Source organism: Sminthopsis crassicaudata, chromosome 2 (assembly GCF_048593235.1).
Source record: "Sminthopsis crassicaudata isolate SCR6 chromosome 2, ASM4859323v1, whole genome shotgun sequence".
Taxonomy (NCBI): domain Eukaryota; kingdom Metazoa; phylum Chordata; class Mammalia; order Dasyuromorphia; family Dasyuridae; genus Sminthopsis; species Sminthopsis crassicaudata.
Window position 1 is genome coordinate 337,442,401 of NC_133618.1, and position 13,040 is coordinate 337,455,440.

General features: G+C 37.4%; 1 protein-coding gene across 1 annotated transcript in view; it reads left to right on the top strand.

Moving 5' to 3' along the window:
* Positions 1-12,418, top strand: part of PLEKHD1 (pleckstrin homology and coiled-coil domain containing D1) — a 36,697-nt gene extending 24,279 nt beyond the window's left edge. The window contains exons 8-13 of the mRNA XM_074290487.1: positions 5,479-5,572; positions 7,342-7,520; positions 7,921-8,053; positions 8,876-9,020; positions 9,949-10,098; positions 10,596-12,418. Of these exons, the coding sequence (XP_074146588.1) occupies positions 5,479-5,572; positions 7,342-7,520; positions 7,921-8,053; positions 8,876-9,020; positions 9,949-10,098; positions 10,596-10,765 (871 nt within the window). The 3' untranslated portion in view covers positions 10,766-12,418. The remainder of the gene's footprint in view (positions 1-5,478; positions 5,573-7,341; positions 7,521-7,920; positions 8,054-8,875; positions 9,021-9,948; positions 10,099-10,595) is intronic.
* Positions 12,419-13,040: the final 622 nt, after the last annotated feature.

Below are 13,040 nucleotides of genomic sequence, written 5' to 3' on the forward strand. Positions count from 1 at the left end.
TTATCTATCTTAAAAAAAGGAACAATACATTAATTTGTTGGCAGGGTTCTTACTGGGACATTGTTGCACTTTGATAATACTCAGGACTGAACTGTTAAGTTCATAGGACAAAATGGACATAGCCTTAAAGATCTTATCTTTCTCGTGTTGCAGAAGAGAAAACTCAGGACCACAGAAGTTAAGATTTTCACACAGATAGTGAAGAGCAGGTAGAAATTCAAACATAGGTCCTCTTTTAAAAGAATGGGCCTCAATCAAACTCATTTAATAAAAAAATTCATCATTTGATCCTATAGCTAAGCAGTGTTTATAGATTTAATCTTATACACTCAAACCATTGGGAGAATTTCTAATTTTTGCTTTTAAAAGAATAAATGTTTTTTTTTTTTTGTTTTTTTTTTTAAAGAGTAGGATCTATTCTACTGTATCTGCCAGTTCCTTACATGTTTATTGCTCCATAACTATTTTCAGATTCTTACTAGCTCAAATTGAGCTGAATATATTTAGTCTTTTTCAGTTTCTAAAACCATATCCCATGCATGTTAATCATGTAACCTGGGGATTATATCCCCACATACTTGAAGAACCTTGAGATCAAAATAAAAAATCCAGCTTCTTTCCTTTCTACAAGAAAGGAGGAGAGCAGATGTTTGGAGCAAGAGGATGATGTCAGACCAAGAGGAAAATGCAAGTAGAGAGGCAGGAGGACCTCCAAAAAGCCACTAAGGCAAATGAAAGCAAGAGAGACAGTGTCTAGTTGATGTACTGAGTTTTATCACATATCCAAAGGTAACAAGAAATTTTATTTCATGGGGTATTTGATCATCCCCTATAGGCAGTGGTGGGGCAATGGGCAGACTTGACTTTAAATCATTAGGAACTTGCTCTAGTTCTATGATTGTGGGCAAATAATTTAGCCTCTATCTGCCTCAGTTTCCTCAACAGTAAAATAGGGATCATACTAGCACTTACCTTGAAATGAGAAATATAACTGTGCCTGGCACTCTTATTTCCTTCCCCTTGCTAATCATTAAGTATTTGCAAAGTCCACAATGAAAATAATTCCAGCTTCTAGATGACCCTTAGTTGCTGAAGATGGAATAGTAGAAAAATTCTTTGAATATCTTGACAAGACTCTCCATATTAAAACAACACACCCTGATGACTTCAAAGCAAATGTGGGGAAAGATGAAGATAGAAAGAAACAGGAGTATGATGGAGTCAGCTCCAGTCATCTCTCAGAATAGATACTTAACATTTTCAGTATGAGCATTTGGAGCATAAGCAGGGAATAGACCTGTTCCCTAGGAATATAGGAAATAAGCAATTGCTATAAATCAGGACTTGATTTATTATTTCACTAATTGCTTGGACTAAAAAAAACAGTTAATAATGCAGGTTAAAGTTAAAAATATATCCTATATACACTCCCTCCTTTCCCCCGAGAACCTGGTTGTTAAATATTTGCCATATTCCTGGATGGAAATATGTGGGAAAGTATGGATCGGGAGAAATAAAAGAGAGAAGTCAAAGACTTGTAGATTATACAGAAACCTCCTATCTCTATATCAAGAATATTTCTTTTTAAAAAAAATTGGCAAGTTCCAAATAATATCATAAATAATGAAATTAATATTTTAAAAGATAGGAAAAGACTTAAAATGGGTGAGTAGTTATCTCTCAGTCAGTTTTTTCTACACAGTTATAATATCAATTTATTGACAGTAAGATCTGAATTTGAAATAAATAAGAAGAAAGGTCAGTTGTGAGAAAAATAAATCCACATAGCTAACATTTATCCTTTAATCACTATTGAAAATTTAAAATGGAAAATATATAATATCATCTATGCCTAGGATAATAATTTTATCCATAAGTTAAACAAATATAAATTAATTGTAACAACAGAGATCCAGAGAGCTCAGAAAGCACCTTGGTTAGTAAAAACCCTGACCACTTGTTGACTGAAAAGATGACTGTCAAAGATAAAAGAGAGAGAGAATATTAACTCATATGTAAAATCTAAGGGCAGCTAAGTGGTATGGTGAATTTAGTGCCAGCCTAGAGTCAGAAAGACTCAGTTTTGTGAGTTTAAATCTGTCCTCAGACATTTATTAGCTGTGTGAACCTAGACAAGTCACTTAACCTGTTTGCCTCAGTTTCATCATTTGTAAAACGTGTTGGCGAAGACAATGGCAAATCACTCTGATATCTTTGCCAATAAAATACCAAATGAAGTTATGAAGTATCAGACATGACTGAAAAACTATTGAAAAACAAAAATCTTATGAAGGATGATTAACAGTAATAAACAATATTTTCTCATAAAAAAATCGTGGAAAATAAAATAGTTTAAGGGAAAAGTGACTAAGCCACATCATCTGAAGGGCATCCAAGGATGAAAATGCAACATGAAATACAGACAAAAGAAAAATGGAAAAAGATTTGCAAAAGCCATTTCACCCAACTGTTTTCTCTATCAAGGATAATGGAACCACCACACTTGTATTCTGATTTTACAATCCCTGAGGTGCTTATAGAGTAATCAGAAATAGCACTAAAGAGAACAAAGCCTGGAAAAAGTATATATAGAAGCAATCTGTACTGGAGGCCATGCAATTAAGAGATGGATCCAAAAGGTATCTGAAGGAGGGGAACATGCTAAAAATATGAAAATAATCTCAAATGTAATATCAATGTAAAAGTAATTTGGCAATGTATGCATTTGTATGTATTTGGCCAGATCAGTAAAAAAGCTGAGTATCTAGATATAAACTTGGTGGTACCAATATTCTGTAGTAATTGTATTGCATTCTGCCTAGAGATCAAAATGATGTAAGGAAGAAAGTGTCCCAATCATAAATATAATGTTTTTTAAATAATATATGCTTTCTTGAAATGGAAATATATTATTACATATTTCAAATTCTCCTTGATGTTCTATTATGCACATGGCATTTTTTTCTGTTTTTTTTCTATTTTCTTTTTTCTTATTTTACATTTAGTTTTAAATAAATATTTTTTTAAAGTGAACCTAGGAGTTAGGGTAGGGAAGGAAGTTTGTACTTTGTTCTTGCTTTATTGAGGCTGGAACTGATGGTTGTAAAGAAAAATACCCCAAACCCTAAGAGAGCCCTAGAAGCCTGAAGGGTTGGTGTATAGATCTGCCTAAATCTAGGAGAGTGAACCAGAGCACACTTGCTTTATAAATATATGGACTTCTAAGATGACTAGTATAGAGGGACCTCTGGAGAAAATTTGGTGTGCCCTGGATGGAAAAGAAAACTTAGAAAATGACATATGCATCCCTTTATATAAAAAAGCAACCAAGAGGACATCAATATGCCTACTTTCCCATTTATACAAAATATTTATAAGTATTATCTACAAATGAACAGGGGGCATTGTTAGGGAAAAAGCAGGCTTTCCCAACCAATATTTCCCAAGCAATGGACCACAGTTTTATTACTTTACAACTGACTAAAAGTTGTAGAAAATTTAAGATTCTATTGTGATAATTATCCATTTTGAAGATTTAGACTCACTTTTGTGATAGGTGTGAGGCAATTAGGGCTAAGTGACTTTTACTTAGCTAGTAAGTATTAAGTGTCTAAAGTCAGATTTGAATTCAGTTTAAAGTCCTCCTGAGTCCAGAGCTGGTATTCTATCCACCACTCAATCCAACTGCTCTGAGTTTTAGACTCAGTAGAATAAAATACTATTTTACAGACTCATATGTTAAGGTGTCTCTCATCCACATCATTTAGGATTGCTTGGAAGTTGTAATAGCAGAAGAAATTCTGATCAATGACACTTAGATAATAAATGCTCGATGAGGCATAAAACATGGAGATATGTGCCTGCCAAAGGTATGGTGGTGGAGGAGACTCATTACAGAGCTTCAGACTGAAGAACAATTCCCTATGGTTGACAATCCTCCAGATGTTTCTTTTTATAGATGACATCATATTTATTGTGGCAAGTCCTGAAGAATTGTAGAGCTTCCTGGAAAAGATATGTAATCATTCAAAGGAGTTTGGTTCATTAATTTACACTGGAAAGATCAAATGGGTGAAGAATGCTTGTTGCTCAGATTTCAGATTCATGAAAATGATTGGACACCCAATAGAGCATGTCTGGGTCAGATATATATATATATATGTATATCTGGGACAGACAAAATAGTTTGACAGTAAGCCGTATCCAAAGTTGAAAAGGAGTAGAGAGTTTTCTTCCAGGTTTTTTGTTTTTTTTTAAGAAGTCACTTTTACCGACTCCTAACTTCCCAACTATTTGTAACATAATAAGACTTATCTTCTTGAGTTTGAATCTCAGATAGTTACTAGCCCTGTGACTCTAAGCAAGTCATTTAACTCTGTTTGCCTCAGTTTCCTCATCTGTAAAATGAACTGAAGAAGTGAATGGTAAACTATTCCAGTATCTTTGCTAAGAAAACCTCCACTGGGGTCACAGAATTGGATACAACTGAAATTGACTCAGAAACAATTTCCAATAAAAGCAAAGTGCTATTTTCTCAATACAAACATTTTACCAATATTACTGAATGACAAAGACATGGAATAGTACTGCCTATAACAAATTAATAGTACACAGAGACCAATAGAAAAGCATTGTGGGCAGGTTTATAACCTGTAATGAATGAAGAACTCTCAAGAACAAGTAGAGGAAGAGTCACTTGGAGTGACTGTCACTGGTCACTTGGAGAAAACAAGGAGTAAAAGATGTATGGGCCAGAGTGGTCCACTTGTATCCTTTGATATCAAGAGAAAGTGCTTCTGACTGACCCCCAATAGCCAACTTTTGGAAGGATATGGATAAGACTTGTGCAAAATGAACAGCTATGGATAAATTGCCATTTGCCTCTTCAGGGAAATTCCCCAATTGATAAAATCATAGTATTATGATAAATACATTGAATATAGAACATTGTGAACTTTATAGTTATCAATAAGTACAAACATTTAAATATATAAAAAGAATTTTATATGTATTTTTTAAACTGTGACCTTCTATTAGGTATAGTGTTTTTTAAGTATATTAAATTTAACAAAGTGGTTTTGTCAAAACCTACCACTGTGATCTCACAAACCCTCAAGTAGATGCTGAACAAATATTTGTTAAATTGAATCACTGAAAGCACTGGATATGGGCACAAAATATCAATTTGTCCCAGCTGGTCACTGATTTGTCATTTTTGAGAACTTTGCAGATAGATTTACACTGGAGGTATCTCTGGGATTCCAGATAATGCATAAAGTCTCTCAAGAGCTACAGTATAAATGGTATCATAGTACTGGGTAATCCAGGAAGAAAGAGATAGAAGTTAAGACACATGCCATCTGTCCTCAAAGAACTTATACTTGGGTTGGTTGTAATTTTTTTTGTTTGGGGGGGTTGTTTGTTTGTTTTCTTTTAAAATCCTGAAGGATTTTGGTATCAAAATCTGTGTCTCTTTAGAGAGTTGGAGCTGACTGCAAGATGCCTCAAGGGAGTAGAGCAAGAGAAGAAAGAACTGAGAAACCTCACTGAATCCTTACAGCAAACACTGGAGGTAAGTAAGGGGCTGGTTGGCAGGGAAGGACAACTGTTGATGTTATTTTTCAGTTGCGTATCCTGGAAACTGAGACTTGGGCATTTATAAGGGCAGGGAGCCTTTGCTTTGAGAGATCTTCTTGAACATTGGCCTGTAACATTGCCAGCCAACACATATTATTTCAAATTCTAAATTTGTAGAAATGGACAATGGACTTAGTTATATTGCCTAGTAAAAATCTAAAAACCCAATAGCTTAAGCAAGTGACAAAAGGTCACTCCTCCTGAAACACATTTCCTCAAAGTAACTTGTGCATGAAGGGATGTTATAAGGTAACCCAACCACCAATCTTCTTACTGGATTGCTATTCTTTGCATAAGACACTCTATGTCCAAATTCCTGCCATATTCCTCACACATGGAATGACCCCCCCCCCTTCCTCATCTCTACCTCCTAGCTTCCTTCAAGTCCTAGTTAAAAGTTCACTCTTTTATGGAAGCCTTTCTTGATCCTACTTTATTCTACTGCCATGCTGTATTATTCTTCTCTAAAATGTAATGTTCTCTGGGAGCAGGTTTCTTTTCAGTTCAATAATTCAGTTCAGATTCAATAATCACCTCAAATGCAGCCAGGAGTTAAAGTCCAGATCCTTTATTTCTTTCCTTCAAAGTCTTGTCTCTTTTCCTGGAGCCCGGTTAGCTTTCTTAGAGGCCAGACTCTCTCCTTGGTTCTGAGAGCTTCTGCTTCTAGCTTCCTCTGAATGAGCTTCTAGTGAGCTTGTCCTTTCTGGCCCTGAGACCTCCTCCTTATATGCCCCACACTGAGTATATACCAATCATTATATCACTAGGAAACCATTATTTGTTGTAGGATTAAATTAATGCTAAACTAGATTTAACCACTGTTTCCTCAAATCCACTTAGTTTCTTGTTTCAAGTTCTGGCCCATAACACCTGCTTGTAGGGTCAGATCAATCATACTGAACCATGCTAAATTAGATAATTATTGTCTCTATCAATTTCATTGTCTTGATACCTTGTAAGAATACTAATACCATGCCAATGTTGATTATTGCCAACTTATGTGTGTGTGTGTGTGTGTGTGTATATATATATATATACATATATATATATATATTTTTTTTTTTTTTTTTGCACTTGAAAATTTACATACTATTTGCCCCATTAGATTGTGAGCTTCTGGAGAGTAGGGACTGTGACTTTCTTTACCCCAGACCCTAACACAGTGCTTGTCACATAATAGATGTTTAATGAATTTACTGACTAAATATTGATAATAAAACTAATTCTAAAATTCACTATCATTTCACCTCCACATGCTCCTTGTGGTCACTGCTTGGGACCAACTAGGAATTGCCATTTGACTATGAAAAGACATGACATGAAAAGAAGGATTAGGGATAAAATAGATTCTCCTGTAGAAAAATTTAAGAAGAAACCGAATGAAATTCAGAAACAAATGGGAAAGAAGAGCAATACTTTCTGGAGACACAAATAATAAAAATAATGATAGCATTTATGTTATACTTTAAGATTTACAAAGCTCTATACATATTTCATTTTATCTTCACAATAGTTTGGGGAGATAGACCCTATTATTGTTATCATTTTATAGATAAAGAACCTCAGGCAAAAAAGTTTAAATGACTTAACCAATTGAATCTGAACTTAAGTCTTCTTGATTTCTTTGTCAGTTCTTTATCCCCTATGCTGGCTGCCTAAGGGATTCTCCTCATTTATGCTTCTTCTCCTCCAATCCCACTTTAGGAACTCTCCATAGAGAAGAAGAGGACCTTGGAGATGCTTCAAGAGAATGAAAACCAGTCAGAGACTCTGGTCAATCAGAGTGAGCAGCCTTACCCCAGTGGGGGTCTCCATTGCAATCTGCGGCAGATTGAGGAGAAGATGCAGCAGCTTCTGGAGGAGAAACTCCTTGCAGAGAAGAGGTGAAAGAGTAAATACAAGATTGACAGGAATCTGGGAATTAGAACTTCAGTTGGGAACTAAGACACTAGTTTTACTTCAAAGTAGATGAAGAATTTTCTTTCTTTCTAAATCAGTTTCCCCATCAGACTAAAGGAGATAAGAACAGTCCTTACTGATTGATAGTTAATGTGGGATAAAAGATCGAGGTGCTAAAGTAATCTATGGGTCATACGGTTTCTCTAGACAGGTGTGCAAAGGACTGGGAGCATTCCCTGACCCCTTCTCTTCCCCACCTTTAACCTCAGACCTACCCCTTCAGAGATGTGCCCTCACTGAGTCATTTTCTGAAGTGCCCTCTCTAACTACTTTACTAAATGAGTGAACTGGGTGAGTTGAAAAAGCCTCTCTTCCTTGGGACAGGATGAAGGAAAATGAAGAAAGATCTCGGGCGTTGGAGGAGGAGCGGGAATTCTATTCCAGCCAGTCACAAGCCCTGCAGAACTCTCTTCAGGAATTGACAGAGGAAAAGCAGCAGACTGAGAGGGACCTCAAGGTGCTAAGCCTTGGCCACAGGTGCCTTTTTTACCCAAATTATCTTTGGGATATAAATATAAAATAAATTTCCTCGTGTTCCCTTCTCCCCGTGTGAGTTTCTCTGTTCAACCCAATCCAACCCCCAAAATTTTTATATACTGATGAAATTTGTTATATACTATATACAAAGATAAAATGAAAAACTTGCCCTCAAGGGGCTGGCATTTTATTATGGCAGGAGACAATATTAAAAAACAAGTATATACCTAATCATTAGAGGATAGAGAGAGAAGGCCAATAATTAATAGAATCAAGAATGACTTCCTCTTGGAGGTGGCACCTAACCTGAGCCTTGGAGGAAGCTAAGGATTCTAAAAAGAAAAGGTGACAAGGAAGTTCATTACAAAACACGGAGCAAAGCCTGTGCAAAAGATGGTAGTGGGAGATGGAATGGGAAGTTTAAAGAATAAAAAGTGGGCCAATTTGGCTGGAACATAAAATGTCTCAAAAGCAATAATATGAAATAAGCCTAGAAAGATATGTTGGAGCCAGATTATGAAGTATTTTAAATGATAAGCTGAGAAATTTATATTTTATTCTAAAGGCAACAGGGAACTGCTAAAGAGTCTTGATACCCTTCAGAAGGTTAAAGTATAGTGGTGAGATGAGACATATCTACAAATTACAACACAGAGCAGTAAATGATGTACATAAAAGTACAGATAATAATTGCTATAGGAGTAAAGTGAAAAGAGGGATCATTTCTAGCAAGAGAAATCATGGAAGTCATGGAGGAAGTAGGATGTGCTTCCTCACTATCCATGTCTCTCCTGTGCTTCAGGCTGAGGTCAAAGTCCGCATGGATTTAGAGAGGAGGCTTCGGGAGGCAGAAGGAGCCCTGCGGAGCCTGGAACAAGGGCTCAACTCCAAGGTTCGAAACAAAGAGAAAGAAGAGAAGATGAGGGCTGACGTCAGCCATCTGAAAAGTAGGTCTCCTTTCTTTCCCTGTACCCTGAGGCTAACCCAGATTCCCAACTTTAGACCTGACCAGAAGGAACACTGCATAGTCCATTTTAGAACCTCATAACTGGCCTTGGAGTTACAGTGCAACAGGTTTCAAATTCCACCTCCAAGAGTTCTTATTTGATAACCTCCCTAAACCTCAATTTCCTTATCTATAAAATGAGAATAATACTTGTAAGCACTTATCTTGTGGAGATATGGTGAGGTTTGAAAGAGGTAATGTACATGAAGTGTTTAGGAAACCTGTATAAATAATATAGGGGGCAACTAGGTGGTGCAGTGGAATTCAGTGGTGCCTTGAATTCAGGAGGACCCGAGTTCAAATCTGGTCTCAGACACTTCATACTTCCTAGCTGTGTGACCCTGGGCAAGTCACTTAACCCCAGCCTCAAAAAAAAAGTATAAAAAAATATATAATATATAAATAAATTATACCAGTATTTGTATAAATAAATATTGGCTCTCCTCTACCTCCTTTTTTTCCCCTCCTCTTCTATCTCTCCTCTTTCTCCTCTAACTCTCCTTCCTTACTTGTTCTCTTCCTCCCTCTTTTTTGTTTCTCATCCCACTGCTCCTACTCCTCTCCCTATTTTACTTTCTCCCCCTTTTCCTCCTCCTTCTGCTAGGTCTAGATCAAAGATCTGCCCTTAGGGCAAGTTTTGTCCTTTCTTCCTACTTCAGATGAGACAGAAGATAGGATTTAATAATTCTATATCACCAACCACTGACTTCCCCAATTCTCTGTATTGTAAAGGTTTTTATTTTTGTTTGGGGGGAGTTTTTTAAAGGAGGGCATAGAAACCCTTGATTTTCTCATTTGACCTAGAATTCCATAGGAGGCTCAGGGTACTGGGGTATCTCATCAATTTCTGTCATGGGCCTTACCCACAGGGTTCTTTGAGGAGTGTATTCGGAATGCTGAGCTGGAAGCCAAGATGCCAGTCATCATGAAGAACTCAGTGTACATTCACAAGGCTGCTACCCGTCGTATCAAGAGTTGTCGTTTCCATCGAAGGAGATCTAGCACATCTTGGAATGACAGTAAGTGCCTTCTAAATTATCCTGTGGGATTTAGACTGGGATGGGGGTGGGAGAGAAGAGAAGGCTCAATCACATATTGGCCTTCAGGATATAGTATGAGGAAAAACTTTGCTTTCTTATTCTGGCCCACCCTAGGATTTTGTCACCTAGAAATCCATGTTGTAGGGCTTCCCTCCCCTCAGCCCCCTAACATTTTGAAGGTTGCCCTGTCTCCCAAAGCATCTACCTTCCATGTGTCCCCCCAGCTGTGCATGGGAATTGCGTGCACGTGCACACACATACACACACGGTTTTTGTCCCAGATAAAAGGATTCCTAGAAAAATTCCATTTCAGACTTAGAATTCAGGAATTGATTTGAAATGAGTTATTCAATGCAGATGCAATTGAAATACTGGTATAATTATCTTAAATTGAAAGAAGTAAGCATTGGAACAGAGCCAATGGAGAAGAATTTATTGACAAGAGTGGAGTTGGGTGGGTCTTGTTGTTTTTTCAGTGAAACCTTCCCAGTCCTTCATGACATCCCAGTTGGAGGCCAACAGCATCGAGGAGCTCAAGGAGGTGGCTAAAAGGCTAAGTCGGGACCAGCGCTTCAGGGAGTCCATCTACCACATTATGGTGTCACAACCTGGGCCCACCCCTGCCCTTCCCCGGGGTGGGAAGTGATTTCCTGTTTTCCTTGGCATTCCTTTTCCCCTCTATGGCCTCCCACCCCTGAAGTGAAAGTAAGAGCAGGAAGGTCAGTCTCCTTGCTCTATCTCTACTTTGTTAAGGAGCACCTTTAAAGGAAAATCACTATATTAGTAATGCTACTCTTCCCCACAAAGGACAATGGTATATGTGCGTCATTCTCCAAGCCTTTCCTACCTCCAGATCAGTTTTTCTTATCTTGGATTAGTTGGTTTGATCTCTCCCCTTACCTTTGTACCAACTCTTTCTCTAAGGGCACCAATCTACATGTTACCTGGTAGGTAGCTTTGGTAAGGATGATTGGCATAGATAGGTAGATAGACAGATAGATAATTTGTCTTTGTTTCCCTTTTCCTCTACCTGCTGACTATAAGTGAAGGACTTGTACCATTACCGCTGCCTATGTACCTGCTATCCTCAGTGAATTCCTTTGGTGCCTCCATGCTGTACAGATATATCCAATCAGACATGCCAGAGCTTACTATCTCTATATTTTCTTTATACTATACTATGCTATACCCCTTTTTGTTTCCTCTTTTCTCTCTCTCTCCTTTATTCTATCAATCTCTCTCTTCATGCTTTCCTATTTATACTATGTCCGTGTTTTATTTTTTCCCTGGCTCTCTCTTGTATTTAACTCAATGAGGGCTTCCCTGCCACTTTTACTGCTTCCTGGTGCTAGATGTTCCTTGCCCTATCCAGGGGCTGACTCTCCTGTAGCCCTTGATCCCTCACTCTAAGCCATAAATGCCAAATAGGGACTTCTGAGGATCTTAGCTCATTCTCATGTCCTCAGGCATAGAATCATCTCTCATCAAATACTCAAGGACTACTAGTAGGTCCTCCATGGTGGTCCCTATATTACTTGACTCACCAGCTGAACTCAGCAGAATACTTCCAGATTACTGCTGTCCAGAGTTGTTTGAGATCCACAGATGATGTAGCTCCTGGAACCATTGCTTGGCCTTGCATACTGGTCTTTGCTGGATATGGAAACAGAAAAGGAGCTATTATAAGAAGAAATTAGGTCCAGGAGGTAGGAGCAGGTGACTTCTACATTGTAAATCCCCTTCATTGCCTCTGAGTAAAGTGATAGGAAAACTGAGGTGTGAAAGCTGGTCTCCAAGAATTCTTTTGCATCAGATGTATAAACTTGATCAGGTCCATGTGAGATCACAAAGACATCTCTCTCTGCCTGCTAATTTATGCCTTTTTGACTCATAGGATAGGATAAATATAAAGCTGGAACCAACCTCAGAGGGCATCTAATCCAATTGAGGAACAGGAAAGTTAAGTCATTTGTCCAGGGTCTTAATACTGTGTATTTCAAAAGTGAGATTTAAATGTAAGTCCTAAGCCCCTAGAGCTAATGGTCTTTTCTAGTGTGCTACAATGTAACCCAAATTATAGGGATTCTTTTCCTTATAGATTCTGGCTTAGAAAGACTGGTCCTATTAAAAATGACCCTTTTAATCTTGGAAATGGAGATGGAGATGCCAGTAACAAGAATTCTTGGTCAGAATGTATCATTTATTTTCCAAAAGAGTCTAAAATCTGTTGATACAGTTTCTATGGCATGATACTATCTACCCAGAAGCAGTTCCTATATTAAACAAAATGCTGGATTAATTTCTTTCATTTTTTTGGATTGGAAAGTTTACCTTGATCGTTCTTTTCAAAGACCACATTCCACATTATTTGCACTTGTCTCTCAAATAAAGTGTGACCCAAGCAATCCTAAAGATAGATGACAGTGGAGGTGACAGAATCTCTGGCATTGAGAATCACTGAGTGAATAGTATTGGATATGCTAAGTGCCAAGGAGCCGACCTTGGAACTACAGTAGCTAAAACAGACAATGTAGATCTATTTTCTTATTCTCCAGAGTCTGAGAATCTTCTTTCCATCAAAAAAACAACTTTTTAGTAATGTGTATATGTCCACCACTGGTCCAGATAAAGCCCAGGACATCTGGCTCTTTTTCTCTTTTGTATAGTTTTAATTGGTTAGGTTAACTCAAACAGTTTTCTCTTTGTGTTGGGAACCTAGCCAGCCTCTTCAAATTCCTGGCAGGGATTGACTCAGAAATAAACTGAACAAAGAATATTGGAAAGAATCTATATGTAAGATTTTAAACCTGCACAAATGTGAAATTATCACATATCCAATGCAGGATCAGCAGACTTTGAAAATTGTAGTAACAAGTAATGCTTTAAAAAATAATAAACGTGTTTAAAACTTAAAATCCAAA